The 16,788-nt window shown below is 47.4% G+C and overlaps 2 protein-coding genes across 2 annotated transcripts in view; both read left to right on the top strand.

The window, feature by feature from the left end:
* Positions 1–979: 979 nt before the first annotated feature.
* On the top strand, positions 980–3,204 carry ppiaa (peptidylprolyl isomerase Aa (cyclophilin A)). The gene is made up of 4 exons (XM_061072198.1): positions 980–1,092; positions 2,368–2,487; positions 2,570–2,742; positions 2,844–3,204. Exons 1-4 carry the CDS (start codon positions 1,024–1,026, stop codon positions 2,974–2,976), a joined length of 495 nt encoding a protein of 164 aa, XP_060928181.1. The 5' UTR covers positions 980–1,023; the 3' UTR covers positions 2,977–3,204.
* Positions 3,205–16,419: 13,215 nt separating this feature from the next.
* The window catches only part of LOC133002396 (chromaffin granule amine transporter), a 17,557-nt gene continuing 17,188 nt past the window's right edge, over positions 16,420–16,788 (top strand). The window contains exon 1 of the mRNA XM_061072196.1: positions 16,420–16,516. Coding sequence (XP_060928179.1) covers positions 16,420–16,516 — 97 coding nt within the window. The remainder of the gene's footprint in view (positions 16,517–16,788) is intronic.

Here is a 16,788-nt window from a genome sequence, read left to right as displayed (position 1 = left end):
GAGGGAGGTGTCGAGAGAGGGAGAGAGAGAGAGGGAGGGCTGGAGAGGGAGAGGGGTAGATAGAGAGGGAGGGAGGTGTAGAGAGAGAGAGGGAGGTGTAGAGAGAGAGGGAGGCAGGGAGGGAGGGATGGAGATGGAGAGAGGTAGATAGAGAGGGAGAGATAGAGAGGGAGGGAGAGAGATAGAGGCAGGGAGGGATGGAGAGGGAGGGAGAGATAAAAGACCTGACAGAAAGAGAGGTAGAGATATTCTCCCGTCCTGGAGGTTTTTGTGATCACTGTATTTTCAAAGTATTTCTGTGAACTTACATAAACACCAGTTCTCTGCAGCAGAAACGCAGGAGTGCTTTTATTTTGAAACGGGAACCGGAAGTGCTGCCGATCTATTTGATAATTCAAACAGGTGAAAGAATATTTGCAGGGTTCAGGTCCTGACCTCTGACCTCTGACCTCTGGGGCCCCAGCGTCAGACTCAACTCGAGATATAAAAACTATTTGAGACAAACTGACAATTTTATTCATTTGTTTCAAAGAATCTTTTTCTTTAATGATCTAAAATCTTCTGTTTTATTAAAGTTATAAAAAAAAGAATCTGCTCAGATCAACTGTGTCAGGTCAAAGGTCACACGGCCAGTGACGTCATGTCTTCCTGCGGGGAACGGACCGCGCCCTGACCGCTTAACCGCATGCGCACGCGCACGTCATCCTCTGAGCGGGCACGCGCGGGGATGACGTTCACGCACCGGATTGGACGCGCGAGCTGTCGGTCATCTGTGACGCGCGCGCTCCGTAAGGGGGCGGGGCTCAAGCACGTCCCGCCTCCGGGGAGCGCGGCGCCGGAATCGAACCAACGCTGCGCAGGGCCCGTCCTCGCTGCTGATTGGATCCCACGGACGCCTTTTAAAAGCCTCCGTGCTCCTGATTGGCTGGCTGAAGTGTAGGCCCGCCCACCGGCGTCTTATATAAGCGGGCTCCGGGCTCCTCCATCTTTTTGGCTCCTCTCCTCCGCCTCCTCGCAGCAGACATGTCCAACCCTCAGGTCTTCTTCGACGTCACCGCCGACGGGAAACCGCTCGGCCGGATCACGATGGAGGTAAACCGGGTTCATCCCGCCGCGGGGGGGGGGTCGGTGGTCCCGGTGGTCCCGGTGGATGTTAGGTTCCGGTCCCCGGGGAACGGGACCGGGAACGGGAGCTTAGGTCCCGGTGTCTGCACGCAGCGTCCCGCAGGCGGCCGCCAGCCACGCGGTCACGTGTGAGTAACGGCCCCGGGCTGTTCCCGCTATAACGGGTCCGGGACCGGGGGAGAAACGGGACCGGGTCCGGGACCGATCCGCAGCAGCGGTGAATAGAGAGCGGACATTTCGATCTGAGGAGCCGCTGTCACAAATCAAGCGCACCCGCTCCTGTCCCGTTAAGGCCCAGGAGCGGGTTAGCTCCGCCCCGCTGCTCCTCCCCCCCCCCCTCTCTTTGTTGCGGCCTCGCAGCCTGGGTAACCCCCGGGCTTCAGTCGGTGGGGGGGGGTCCTTCCGGTGTGTACCGGGGGTCGAGCGGGTGGGCGGGCCGGGGGTCTCTGTTCATGTTTAAAACTCAAAATGCGCTGCAGTGGTTAGCATGTTAGCTCGTAAAGCTAACACCGCAGGGTGGGGGGGTCGTGGAAAGTTCCAGGGCGAGGGGGGGGGGGGGGAACCCGGGACCCTGCGGCTCCTGGAGACCAGAGAGACCACCAGTGAGGAGCCTGGTGGTCTTGTTCCTTGTTCCTCAGCCGCCATTTTGTGAGTGCAGCGTCATCCTGGGCGTTCCCAGTCCGGAGAGAGCTGCGACCCGCCGGAAAAAGCTCGAAGACCGGGACCCGGGGACCCGGTGCTGGACCCGGACCGCGAGGTCCATGACCGGGACCCGGGGACCCGGTCATGGACCCGGTCCTCGAGGCTCTATCAGTTGTGTGCTGCATGTTTCCATGTGTGTGTCTGTGAGTGTTTAATGTGAGTCTGACTAGGGGCACGTGCATGCGCGTGCACGTGCTACCCCAGCACGTGCACGCTCGGCCCCAGATCACTACAGTGTAACTGAACACACACACACACACACACACACAGCTGAGTTCTGCAGCCCCCCCCTCTCTGAACAAGCAGTGCTGCAGTGCAGCTGTTTCACTGACAACACAATGAACACACACACACACAGACACACACTGTGTGATGAGCTTCCTGCAGCAGGGCGGAGCCACAGAACCGGGTTCTGGTTCAGGTCCAACGAGTCGGACCCGGTGTTCAGGTCCCTGAAGGCAGCAGCAGCTTCATCAGTGTTAATGAACCTCCCTCTCTCTCTCTTCCTCTCTCTCCCTCTCCCTCTCTCTCTCTCTCCAGCTCCGGGCCGACGTGGTGCCCAAGACGGCGGAGAACTTCCGCGCCCTGTGCACCAACGAGAAGGGCTTCGGCTACAAGGGCTGCGTCTTCCACCGCGTCATCACCGAATTCATGTGCCAGGTGAGGAACGCCACTTCCTGCTGCCGCGGCCCGGCTGCACGTGTAGCGTGAGTGAGATGTTAACCTGTGTTGCTGGTCGCAGGGCGGAGACTTCACCAACCACAACGGAACCGGTGGAAAGTCCATCTACGGAAACAAGTTCGCCGATGAGAACTTCACCCTGAAGCACACCGGGCCCGGGATCCTGTCCATGGCCAACGCCGGCGCCAACACCAACGGATCCCAGTTCTTCATCTGCACAGTGAAGACCGCATGGTGAGTACACGCCCTCTGGCAGGAAGCTGTCCTGTTGCACGCCGTGTCCTGTTGCACGCCGTGTCCTGTTGCACGCCGTGTCTGACGCCGTGTGTCCGCAGGCTGGACGGGAAGCACGTGGTGTTCGGCAGCGTGGTCGAGGGCCTGGACATCGTGAGGAAGATGGAGGCGTTCGGCTCCTCGAGCGGCAAGACCAGCAAGAAGCTGATCATCGCTGACTGTGGCGAGCTCTGAGCACCTCCCCCCTGCTCCTCCTTTAGCCCCTCCCCTTCCAGTCAACATTCCTATTGATGGAGAACCCCCCCCCCCCCCCAATGTTCTGTTGGTGTTGAAATCAAGTTGCTGCATTTGTGACTTTGCTTTTTGAAAGTTTCTTTTGCATTGAACATTTTTTCCACAAAGTCCCAACGGTTTGTTTTCTTTTTATTTCGTCAAAAAATAAAAGATGCCTTGACAATGAAACCATTTGTTTTTATGAATTCATATAAAAAGAAAGGGGGGGGGGTTGGGTGATCTGGGTCAGGTGACACGAACAGGAAGCTCCAGATCAAAGACAAACTGTTCCGCCTCCTTTTGATTAAACCGCTTTCAGTGTCGGTGACATCAGCAAAAATGTTTCAGCCCATATTGTTTGTTTAAAAGCACTTAAACACATTTTATACATATAACTGTTGACGTGTTATTCACATGAATGGTTCATATTCATTCATCAATCTGTTGAATTCACGACTCCAACAACAAATGTTCCTCAGGTTGAATTCTTCAGGATTCACTGAGTCTTCGTTGATTCTGATGTGACTGATTCTATATTTAAAGAATTGCAACCAGCAGTGAAATATAATTTAAAATCAGGTGGAGCTGGAACTGAAGCCTGAAGGTTTACAACTTCAACACTTGATAATATTCAATCTGATGGAAACATCTCATTCTGAAATAAGACTGGAATAAAGAAATCCAACAGCTGGAGTCTCAAAGGAGGAGGAGCCACAGGAGGATGACCCTGGAGGTGTGGCTCAGTCACGTGATGGGGACCTGAGGGAACGTTACCTGCACAGGTGGTCCTCTCAGGGTCAGAGGTCAGTGTATAGAGCAGGAGGGGCCAAAGCTTCTCACTGAAGTTATGATTTATTATATCATTACTTATATAATCTGTGGGGACTCTTCTAGAGTCTTGTGGGTCTGTGAGATGTGAGGACTGTCTCCAGCAGGTGGCGCTCTTCACCAGATCCATGTTGGTGTTCAGCTCCTGAGAGGATCTGACATTATACAAGATATCAGAAAATATCAACTTTGATTCATAAAGGTGTTACATGTGTTTCTAGTTTCTTCATGTGATTCATCACAAACCGTTCCTGAGCTTAATCAGTGACTGTATATAAAGAGAATCACTAACTGTATATAAAGATGATCAGTGACTGTATATAAAGATGATCAGTGACTGTATATAAAGATGATCAGTGACTGTATATAAAGATGATCAGTGACTGTATATAAAGATGATCAGTGACTGTATATGAAGATGATCAGTGACTGTATATAAAGATGATCAGTGACTGTATATAAAGATGATCAGTGACTGTATATAAAGATGATCAGTGACTGTATATAAAGAGGATCAGTGACTATATAAAGAGGATCAATGACTGTATATAAAGATGATCAGTGACTGTATATAAAGATGATCAGTGACTGTATATAAAGATGATCAGTGACTGTATATAAAGACGAAACGTCGCCACTTCCTCCAGAAATTCAGCCCAATTATCTCTCATATCGAGGTCCCGCCCTCTCACGCTCTCATCCAATCAGGAGTCCGTCTCAGCCTGTTTCTAACTCAGCAAATAACTGATTCAAATCAAACTGATCAGAAACTTCAACAAACATCAGACGAGAAGAACTGAAACATCTTTACAAACATTAATTTAACAACTACTTTGATTTTCTTGTTTGGTCCATGTCCCATCTGCTAACATGGAGGAGGAGGGTTTATGACCTGTACTGCAGCCACACACCAGGGGGCGATAGAGGTGCTTCGGTCTCACCTTAAAGGTTCCATTTTGTGTAAAATACATTTTGTAGATTTTTACTATGTGTAATGACCTGAAGGGGCCAGTAGGGGGCCTGAAAGTATGAAAACAGTCACTACGGACTTTTACACTCCTAAGAAATGTGTTATTGAAACATCTGGTCTCGTCTGGTCTCGTCCTCCCACAGGAGACATGTGGTGTCTGTCCCTGGTTGTCTTCAGGACACGTGCTGCAGCATTTAGGACAAACTGCAGAGTCTCTAACGACTTCCTGCTGGAGCCGGATAATAAGGAATTACAATAATCACGTCTGGATGGAACAAAGACCTGGACTCGTTCTTCTGAGTCTTTCTGAGACCTGATGTTTGAGATGATATCCAAGTAAAAGAGGGCGGTCCTAGAAATATGTTTTAAGTGAGAATCAAAGGACAAATCAGGATCGAAGATCACGTCCAAGCTCCTGATGTTTCACTGGAAGCAGAGACGCTCCCTCACTGTCCTGCTGAGACGTGGACAGACATGAGGACGATGGAACTCTCCGTTCAGAAACATCTGGTTGTAACGACTGTAAACATCTGGCTGCTCTTCTACAGCTGCAAACATCACATGACCTTCAGCTGTGGTTACCAGAGGGAGGCGCCAGGATGAGACCGGTGAGAGGCCTGGTCGCCTGTCAGTCAAAGTGCAGTCAGCCAATCAGAGGAGGGGCTCAGGAGGCGGGTCCAGAGAGGACAGAGGACATGGACACACTTCAAACCACTGAGACATCATCTGAGGGACCAGCACCTCACACTCAGTCCCAGAAAGGTGTAAAGTGAGGACCTTTAAGGAGCTGTCATGGCGTCCATCTTTATTGACAGAGTGAAGCTCTGTCAGGATCAATGATCTTTGATTTCTCAACGTGTGTTTAATATATATAACAGTTGTATATTCGTTCTTTCAGTTGTGTTTATGATGTGTTGCGTTGTTCAGTCAGAGGTCAGAGGTCAGAGGTCAGAGGTCAGAACCTGCTGTCGGCACGTTGAATAAAACACAAACAACAACCTGGAAATCATCAACATGAACTTTATTGAGTTTAATGTTAATAAATAACCAAAGTTCAACCACATGGACCAGGAAGTGAACGTAGATAAATAACTGACTTTAATGGAACAAGTTAATCTTTAATTTGGTTGAATCCGAGGCGCCCCCTGGTGGCTGCTTCTCTGTGTGTCACCTGATGGGTTTCTCTATAATCTATAATCCACCATTGGATCTTAAAGGGACAGTTCACTAACTCCTCCCCCATCTGACGCCCCCAAGCTGCTCCTGTGGAGACGTCAAGCGTCCACCAGACGTCACTGTGGAGACAGATCCTTCTCTAGAGACCCCTAACTGAGGGGTCTCACTGAGGGGTCTCACTGGGTCTCACTGAGGGGTCTCACTGAGGGGTCTCTCTACAGGGTCTCACTGAGGGGTCTCTCTGAGGGGTCTCACTGAGGGGTCTCACTGAGGGGTCTCACTGAGGGGTCTCTCTACAGGGTCTCTCTGAGGGGTCTCTCTACAGGGTCTCTCTGAGGGGTCTCACTGAGGGGTCTCTCTGAGGGGTCTCACTGAGGGGTCTCTCTACAGGGGGGGTCTCACTGAGGGGTCTCTCTACAGGGTCTCACTGAGGGGTCTCACTGAGGGGTCTCACTTAGGGGTCTCACTACATGGTCTCACTGAGGGGTCTCTCTACAGGGTCTCTCTGAGTGGTCTCACTGAGGGGTCTCACTGAGGGGTCTCTCTGAGTGGTCTCTCTGAGGGGTCTCTCTGAGTGGTCTCTCTACAGGGTCTCACTGAGGGGTCTCTCTACAGGGTCTCTCTGAGTGGTCTCACTGAGGGGTCTCTCTACAGGGTCTCACTGAGGGGTCTCACTGAGGGGTCTCACTTAGGGGTCTCACTACATGGTCTCACTGAGGGGTCTCTCTACAGGGTCTCACTGAGGGGTCTCACTGAGGGGTCTCTCTACAGGGTCTCTCTGAGGGGTCTCTCTACAGGGTCTCTCTGAGGGGTCTCACTGAGGGGTCTCTCTGAGGGGTCTCACTGAGGGGTCTCTCTACAGGGGGGGTCTCACTGAGGGGTCTCTCTACAGGGTCTCACTGAGGGGTCTCACTGAGGGGTCTCACTTAGGGGTCTCACTACATGGTCTCACTGAGGGGTCTCTCTACAGGGTCTCTCTGAGTGGTCTCACTGAGGGGTCTCACTGAGGGGTCTCTCTGAGTGGTCTCTCTGAGGGGTCTCTCTGAGTGGTCTCTCTACAGGGTCTCACTGAGGGGTCTCTCTACAGGGTCTCTCTGAGTGGTCTCACTGAGGGGTCTCTCTACAGGGTCTCACTGTGGGGTCTCACTTAGGGGTCTCACTACATGGTCTCTCTGAGGGGTCTCTCTACAGGGTCTCTCTGAGTGGTCTCACTGAGGGGTCTCACTGAGGGGTCTCTCTGAGTGGTCTCTCTACAGGGTCTCACTGAGGGGTCTCTCTACAGGGTCTCTCTACAGGGTCTCTCTGAGTGGTCTCACTGAGGGGTCTCACTGAGGGGTCTCACTGAGGGGTCTCTCTACAGGGTCTCTCTTAGTGGTCTCACTGAGGGGTCTCACTGAGGGGTCTCTCTGAGTGGTCTCTCTACAGGGTCTCACTGAGGGGTCTCTCTACAGGGTCTCTCTTAGTGGTCTCACTGAGGGGTCTCACTGAGGGGTCTCACTGAGGGGTCTCTCTACAGGGTCTCACTGAGGGGTCTCTCTGAGTGGTCTCACTGAGGGGTCTCACTGAGGGGTCTCTCTGAGGGGTCTCTCTACAGGGTCTCTCTGAGGGGTCTCTCTGAGGGGTCTCACTGATGATGGAGTGATCAGCAGCTCCTCTCCGTTGTCCTCCTCTTTTTCCCAGAATGCCTTGTCTTCCTCTGGCCCTGCTGTGGGCGGGGCAGACACACCCCCTGGCCCTTGTTCTTGCCTGACTCCGCCCGGTCAATGGCGGTGCAGGACAGCCCCGTGTGGCAGTTGCAGCGCCCCAGGTTCCTCCTGAGCTTGGTGGCGCCCCGGAGCAGCAGACAGGCTCCGCCCTCGCCCGGGATCTTCTGACAGCGCTTCCCCGTCAGGTAGCGGACGCAGCACAGGCCCCGCCCACAGTCTCCGGACCGCACGCAGCTCGCCATCTCTTGAGCTGAAACAGGTGGACACGTCCTGAGGCTGGAGCAGCAGCAGTGCACTCTGGGACGTGGAGTTCATTTCAAATCACTCACCTTTTGTCCTGTTGAAGCTCTCGGTGTCTGTCTCTCTGTCCACCTGTCTGTCCACCTGTCTGTCCACCTGTCTGTCCACCTGTCTGTCCACCTGTCTGTCCACCTGTCTGTCCACCGCTCTGTCCTGAGAGGACGGCCTCCTCTGAGCTCTGTTACTGCAGCCCCCCCTCTGATAGAGAGAGAGAGAGAGATGTGTGTTAAATGTAAAAACATAGAGCTCATGCGTGTTGTGTTCATTGCGTGTTGTGTTAAGTTGTCGTCACTGACCACAGGTGTGTTGCACTCAGCGTTGGAACACGCCTCCGTCGCTCGATGACTCGTCTCCGTCCGTCGTGCTGCCCGCTCCACCTGGTCGCCATGGGAACGATCCTGATGGGCAGGTGAGAGTGATGTTCATCCTCTATGTTGATACTGTAAAGTACTAATACTACTACTACTACTAATACTACTACTAATACTAATACTATAATATTAATACTAACAATTCTTACAACTTTTATTACTGCTGCTACGACAGCTGTTTTTTTCTTTTATTATCACTGAACCCTATCAGTATCACAAATACTATACTGTATCATAATCAATAATCACAATTTAATCATGTATGTGCATGGGTATATTTCTATATAGATATTACACAGATATTACGGTATAAGGTAGATAAGATACGCATCAACAAAGGGTGAAATAAACTCTTAAATAAGTACAATATAATATAAACATTCACGTCATCTTATATCCAATATATATTTTAAAGCAGTGGGAAAAATAAATATAAAAAAGTTAGATAGTGTATTCAATGTAAACATAGTATATACACTGTATTGCACATGTATGAAATATATATATATAATAATTAACAGTTAAATGAGTTGTTTGTAGTCGAGCAATTAATCATTTCATTTTAATTCATTTTATTTTCTATTGAGCGACAGGATTTAGATTTTAGTTTATCTAATTAACATAAATATCAGAAAAGTCACACAAAAATACTACTAATAGTAATAATGGAATGTTATATTAATAATCACTAGGAACACTTTTAATATCATTGAAATTACTTTTGTCAAGTAACAATACTGTAATATTACAGTTACTAATTACTTACTTTTAATTAATTTAATTAATTACTAGTTACCACCACTGAGAAGTACACTGGAGAAAATGTAGTATTATAACTAATAATACTACTGATGCAGATGAAATGTTATTTAACTTGTAATTTGAGGATCAATCAGAGGGGGCGGAGCCACTTACCGGACGCTCCACGCGCTGCGTCTCTTTGGACGAGCGGATAGTGTTCGAGTCCAGCGCGAGACCGGAAACCAGCGACACGCACAGCACGCAGCGCCACACGCACGTCCTGGGATCCATCAGCGAGCAGACTCCTCCCCCTGCTCCTCCTGCTGCTCCTGCTGCTCCTCCTGCTCCTCCTGCTCCTCCTGCTGCTCCTGCTCCTCCTCAACAAGCTTCACAAACCAGAGCTTCTTGTTCGGTTCACTTTCTTTTCCTATCTTTGATTTAAAGTCTGATATTAATCTGACTGATAAGAACACATCTGTTTTCTTTTCCTATCTTTGATTTAAAGTCTGATATTAATCTGACTGATAAGAACACATCTGTTTTCTTTTCCTATCTTTGATTTAAAGTCTGATATTAATCTGACTGATAAGAACACATCTGTTTTCTTTTCCTCTGTGAATGAAATCTCGTTCCCTCGTCTCCTCGTCTCCTCGTTCCCTCGTTCCCTCGTCTCCTCTCGTCTCCTCTCGTCTCTGACCTGAAACCTTCAGGTGCGTTTGTTTTTATACCCCTCCCCTCCCCTCTGATCCGTCCCCTTCCCTCTGAAGTCTTCAAGGTGCGTTTGAAGCTGGACCGCATCAGTCGGGCGGAGACAGCGGCTTCCTTCCGGAGGCCCGAGGGGGGGGGGGGGTGCGTTTGAAACGTGACACCGCAGAGAGATGAGAACCCACCTGGAGACACAGTGTGTGTGTGTGTGTGTGTGTGTGTGTGTGTGTGTGTGTGTGTGTGTGTGTGTGAGTGTGTGTGTGTGTGTGTGTGTGTGTGTGTGTGTGTGTGAGTGAGTGTGTGTGTGTGTGTGTGTGTGTGTGTGTGTGTGTGTGTGTGTGTGTGTGTGTGTGTGAGTGTGTGTGTGTGTGTGTGTGTGTGTGTGTGTGTGTGTGAGTGTGTGTGTGTGTGTGTGTGTGTGTGTGTGTGTGTGTGTGAGTGTGTGTGTGTTTGTGTGTGTGTGTGTGTGTGTGTGCGTGAGTGAGTGAGTGAGTGTGTGTGTGTGTGTGAGTGAGTGTTTGAGTGTGTGAGTGTGTGTGTTTGTGAGAGAGATTGTGTGTGTGAGTGTGAGTGAGTGTGTGTGTGAATGCGTGTTGGTGTGTGTATGTGAGTGCGTGTGTGTGAGTGTGTGTGTGTGTGTGTGTGTGTGTGTGAATGCGTGTTGGTGTGTGTATGTGAGTGCGTGTGTGTGAGTGTGTGTGTGTGTGTGTGTGTGTGTGAGTGTGTGTGTGTGTGTGTGTGTGAGCGTGTGTGTGTGTATGTGAGTGCGTGTGTGTGAGTGTGTGTGTGTGTGTGTGTGAGTGCGTGTGTGTGTTTGTGTGTGAGACTGTGAGTGTGAACACACAACTCCAACACAATCCTTGTGTTTGACAGAGAGCGGTCTCAGCCAATCCCAAACAGACACAGAGTCATGTAGTTCCACTTGTTTCATTTCTTTCCCAGAATGCATTGTGCTTCAGAGACGTCCTGATTCAAACAACCTCATCAAAGCGTTCTTGTTGAGTCCAGCTCTGTTGCTAGGTAACAATAAGGGCGGGACGAGCTAGTGACGCTGATCATGAAACCGTCTCGTTCTGGTCACGGTGGTCCACCGGTCGGCCCATGAAGGAGGCGTGTCTGTGGGCCGGTGGTCGACGCCCTCTGAGGACTGGAGCCGCGGGATCGAGGTCACGATTTCCGGGAGCTGTCATGTCGGCCATGTTTATTTACAGTCTGTGGTTTAGAAGAAGGCGGAGCCACCTGGAGTCTGATAATCAGAGAATGAACTCATCAAACAGGAACTCGAACAATTTCCACTGTGTCAAATAGTGTGTGGACATGTTGTGTAGTTGGTGTGTGCAGCAGCAGCAGTAGGTTGTTGGTCCAACAGTAACATGTGGGAACCTCCACGAGAGGGGCGGAGCCTGTAGAGCAGCAGGGGCGGAGCCTGTAGAGCAGCAGGAGGCGGGACCTGACGTATAAACTCTGCTGTGGACAGATCAGTGTTGTTGTTTCCAGCTCCTCCCACACGGCGTCGGCCTCATCACCAGAAGATCTGGAATCTCCTCGTGTTTCCAAGTGGACGTCTTCGTCTTCTACGTGTCCGGCTCCTCTTCTTCATCTTCGTCTTCGTCTTCTACGTGTCCGGCTCCTCTTCTTCATCCTGAGATCTTTGTGTTCTTCAGGTTTCACGTCACGTGTTAGAAACCTCGTCCACACGTCCACTCGCTCTCTGAGAAGCTTCAGGTCCTGCTGGTTCCTCTCAGATCAGATCCTCCAGAAGCTCAGAGGACTTTATTCTTTGGGCCAAACGGAGCAACTCACACACACACACACTCACACACACACACACACACAAACACACACTTACTTATCAGATTGTGGGTAGTTACATGTTATAGTGGACAAACATTAAGACTTCATGCAGACAGAACAGCAGGTAAACAGACCTGTGTGTGTGTGTGTAGATGTGTGTGTGTGTGTGTGTGTGTGTAGATGTGTGTGTGTGTGTGTAGATGTGTGTGTGTGATAAGGTCTCCAGCCTGCGGGTTGTTCCAGGGCTTCAATAAAGGGACAGCAGATGCTCACAATTACTCGCTCTCTCTCACACACACACACACAGGTCAGAGGGTGTATCGTTTGTGTGTTCTGTGTGTTATTGTGCGTGTGTGTCTCCATATTGTCTGTTTTCATCATTATCAGAATAAAAGGGAGGAAACATCCCCCCCCCCCCCCCCCCCCCAGGTCAGATATATAGTCGCTCCATCAGCAGCTGAAGCAAGAAGAAGATCTTCACTCGTTCCGGTAAGACTCACCTGTGTGTCTCACTGACTTCAGTGAAGTATTTATTACTTTCTAATAACACACACATATATATATTTATCTATAGATATATAGATATATATATATATAAGTGTGTGTTTGTGTTTGTAATCTGCTAAACCTTCTATTTGAAATATTTTTTGCTGTTTGTCTTTTTGTTTTGACCTTTTTAAAACAAATGTTCCTGTTTTTCAGTAAAACTTCATTCTTTCAGGCAATCATTTTGTGATGTGTGTGTGTGTGTGTGTTTGAGTGTGTGTGTGTGTGTGTGTGAGTGTGTGTGTGAGTGTGTGTGTGTGTGCTTGACAGATATAGTACATACTGTGTGTTGATCACGTTAATTCTCTTCTCTTTTATTTAAGAGACAACAAAGCAAACGATTTTCAATATATAAACCCTATCTTTGTGTGTCTATGTGTGTCTGTGTGTATTTGTGTGTGTCTGTGTTTTTGTGGGGGGGTAGTTAAACAAAACATTGTAGGACAAAATCACATTTCACATCAATTTTCCATCCAACAGAAGAAAGAGAGGGAGGTGAAGCCGAGAGATGAACAGAGACAAGAGAATAAGAGTGTGTGTGTGTGTGTGTGTGTGTGTGTGTGTGTGTGTGTGTGTGTGTGTGTGTGTGTGTGTGTGTGTGTGTGTGTGTCTCTGTGTGTTTGTGTGTTAACTGTGTTAGCAAGGAGGAACGAGCCTGTAAACCAATCAGCAGTCAGAACAGACAGACAGTAAAATCAGTTCATGTTCACACTCGACAGGAAAAATCTGAAAATCTGAAAACAGCAGAAACACTTTCCTTCCTGAACGTCTCATATGATTATAATTATCTCAGTTTAAAAAAAAATCTGGAACTGATGTTTCAATGAAAAGCTGGAAAAAAAATCTGTTTTCTTTTATTTAATTTCATTTAAATGTTGTGTGAGCGCCACCACCTGGTCATTGGCTGTGATTCCTGAGTGGAACCAGCAGAGTTAAAGATGGACGACAGGTTGTAACAGAGAAGAAGTGGAGACACGTGTGAGAGGGAGAGAGAGAGAGAGAGGGAGAGAGAGAGAGAGAGAGGGAGAGAGGGAGGGAGAGAGAGAGAGGGAGAGAGAGAGAGAGAGGGAGAGAGAGAGGGAGAGAGAGAGAGAGAGAGAGAGAGAGGGAGAGAGGGAGGGAGAGAGAGAGAGAGAGAGAAAGAGAGAGAGAGAGAGAGAGAGAGAGAGAGAGAGAGGGAGAGAGAGAGAGAGAGAGAGAGAGGGAGAGAGAGAGAGAGAGAGAGAGAGAGAGAGAGAGAGAGAGAGAGAGAGAGAGAGAGAGAGAGAGAAAGAGTGAAGCTGAACTTAGATCAGTTAGAAACTCTCTGAAGTTATTAACAACCAGAGTTTATCTCCAAGATTCAGCAGGAAACTGTGAAACATGAAGATCTGTTCCAGCTGCTGCTCCTCAGGTCCAGGAAGCAGATTCAAGATTCAAGATTCAAGATTCAAGATTCAAGATTCAAGATTCAAGATTTTTATTGTCAAACGCACAGAGAGACAACATGAAGCAGTCGCTGGCAATGAAATGCTTGAGTCACCGGCTCTCTATAAGCAATGCTCAAGTAATTACAACCAAAAAATAAAATAAAAATAGTATAAAATAGAATAAAACGTATAAAATAGAATAAAAAGTATAAAATAGAATAAAACTAGAATATCAAAAATTTAAAAATAGAAAATAAAAGATATATATCTAAATATATATCTTTACAGATGAAGAGAAAAATAAAACAACAATAGTGCAATCTGTGCAGTAGTGCAAATATTCAAATATGTCGAGAGGATCACGGTTCATCATCCTCATCCTCATCCTCATCCTCATCCTCATCATCATCATCATCATCATCATCATCATCATCATCATCATCATCATCATCATCATCATCATCATCATCATCATCATCATCATCATCATCATCATCATCATCATCTCTGTTGTTAACTGAAACAGCTGATCAGTTTGAGGATCAGTTGGACGGCAGCGTCCACCTCCGGGGCCGGAGTGTGTTTGTGTGTGTGTGTGTATGTGTGTGTGTGTGTGTGTGTGTGTGTGTGTGTGTGTGTGTGTGTGTGTGTGTGTGTGTGTTCATGGTGATGAAGGAACATGTGTGTGACTCAACAGGTGGAATCAGATCCCAGTGCAGTTCTGGTTTGAACGTGAAACAGGATTTAATGAGAATGAAAAGGAGGTAAAGTCGAGTTATAACTTTAATGAAATCTGAGATGGTGTAATAATATCATAACTTATAATAATAATTAAAGCCCTCAAAAAGCCAATTCATTTGCCTGAATAATAATAATAATAATAATAAATTTTCACCACTTTAATAAAATTTTTAGGGCTGCAAAGCAGCACTGGGTGGGCCCGAGCACATCCATTTTGAAGCGTTGCATGCTTTTTGTCTGAAAAAACAAAAATAACCAGTTCTGAGAGAGAGAGAGACGTAACCTTTGCAAGACATAAAGTTTCCTTTGATCTAGGAAGACTGAAATCAAAGGATTCATGGTCCATGTATGTCCGCGTTACAGAACATCGTGTTTTAATGGCGTGTAATCAAACTTTGACACCACGCCACGGTCACACCGTGTGATTAAAAAAAAATCTGTCAGTCAGTTTTTATCTCCATCTTGTCGTGATGACACTCATCTCAATTTGAAGTTGATCCGATGAAAACCCTGGTACAAGTGTATCAAAGAAAAAATGTGGAATATGGCCAAAATGGCCACTAAATGCAAAATAGCAGGCTTCCTGTTGTGTTTTTCCAATTGCACCAAGAGACTTTTTTGTTTGTCTGGTCATGATACACCTGTATATCGATTTTTGTGAAGATAGGTCAATGGGAACACCTTCCGGGGGTCTCGGGCTGTCTCGGGGGGCACCGTTTAGCCATTTTGCGACGCCCATTGAAAATTCCTTCAGAATATGTAAATTTTCACCACTTTCTAACTTTCTGCAAATTTTGGTAAGAAGTTGAGCATGTTAAAGCCCTCAAAAAGCCAATTCATTTGCCTGAATAATAATAATAATAATAAATATGAATATTTGCTACAACATTAATGTGGATACCAGCAAGCAGAGGAATAAAGATCAAATATATTTTTGCTCTATTGCCCTTAACTGGGTTCGTTTATGAGATTATAATTGTAAACCAGACACCTTTGATGTCTGTGCTCGGGCCCTAATAATAAATAAATAATAATAATAAATACAAATATACGGAGGAAAACTTCAGTTTGGTTTTGTTGCATTTAATTGAAATTTGAATAAAAAGAAAGGAAGCGAACAAGGAGGAAACAAGGAAGGAAGATAAGAAGCGATGGAGAAAAGAAGACAATACAACATTAATATTAACTAACATTTTTAGGGCTGCAAAGCAGCACTGGGTGGGCCCGAGCACATCCATTTTGAAGCGTTGCATGCTTTTTGTCTGAAAAAACAAAAATAACCAGTTCTGAGAGAGAAAGAGACGTGACCTTTGCAAGACATAAAGTTTCCTTTGATCTAGGAAGACTGAAATCAAAGGATTCATGGTCCATGTATGTCCGCGTTACAGAACATCGTGTTTTAATGGCGATTAATCAAACTTTGACACCACGCCACGGTCACACCGTGTGATTAAAAAAAAATCCGTCAGTCAGTTTTTATCTCCATCTTGTCGTGATGACACTCATCTCAATTTGAAGTTGATCCGATGAAAACCCTGGTACAAGTGTATCAAAGAAAAAATGTGGAATATGGCCAAAATGGCCACTAAATACAAAATATCAGGCTTCCTGTTTTGTTTTTACAATTGCACCCAGAGACTTTTTTGTTTGTTTGGTCATGATAGACCTGTATATCGATTTTTGTGAAGACAGGTCAATGGGAACACCTTCCGGGGGTCTCGGGGGGCACTGTTGAGCCATTTTGCGACGCCCATTGAAAATTCCTTCAGAATACGTAAATTTTCACCACTTTCTAACTTTCTGCAAATTTTGGTAAGAAGTTGAGCATGTTAAAGCCCTCAAAAAGCCATTTCATTTGCCTGAATAATAATAATAATAATCATTACAATTTCAATAGGGTCTCACCAGACACCTTTGATGTCTGTGCTCGGGCCCTAATAATGTGCAGATGTGTCAGAGCTGATAACAAACACACATCCTGTCGTTTTATTAAAGATCTGATGTGATATGAAGCAACTGTGACTCACAAACACAATGAAACCGAGTCACACACACACACACACCTTCTAACCTGTGTGTGTCTGTGGGTGTGTGTCTGTGGGTGTGTGTTTGCAGACATGGCGTGGCTCCATCAGAGTCGAGCTTCTCCCAGACTGGTCCTGGTGGTGGTGTGTGTCGCTCTGCTGCTTGACAACATGTTGCTTACAGTGGTCGGTGAGTACACACACACACACACACACACACACACACACACTTACTGGAACCCTTTGCTGCACGTTAGCAAACATCAGATGTTGGGCTGTGCACATCCTTCTGGCCACCAGGGGTCCTCACACAGGGTCCAGTCTCCATGCTGGAAACACATCGATGACGCAACTGGAAACACACACAGGTCCAAGCTGTCGTCCTCTGTTAGAGTCAGAGCAGGAGTACAGGCTGCAGGGTCACACACACAGACACACAGACACAGACACACACACACACAG

The sequence above is a fragment of the Limanda limanda genome, chromosome 5 (genome assembly GCF_963576545.1).
Source record: "Limanda limanda chromosome 5, fLimLim1.1, whole genome shotgun sequence".
Lineage (NCBI taxonomy): Eukaryota > Metazoa > Chordata > Actinopteri > Pleuronectiformes > Pleuronectidae > Limanda > Limanda limanda.
This window is presented reverse-complemented; position numbering and strand designations above follow the sequence as displayed.

What these genes read in the sequence shown, in the direction of transcription:
- ppiaa (XM_061072198.1), top strand. Translation starts at nt 1,024, where the DNA reads ATGTCCAACCCTCAGGTCTTCTTCGACGTCACCGCCGACGGGAAACCG. An exon ending in TCACCGAATTCATGTGCCAG is followed by an intron (nt 2,488 to 2,569) that starts GTGAGGAACGCC and finishes TGCTGGTCGCAG; the next exon opens with GGCGGAGACTTCACCAACCA. An exon ending in TGCACAGTGAAGACCGCATG is followed by an intron (nt 2,743 to 2,843) that starts GTGAGTACACGC and finishes GTGTGTCCGCAG; the next exon opens with GCTGGACGGGAAGCACGTGG.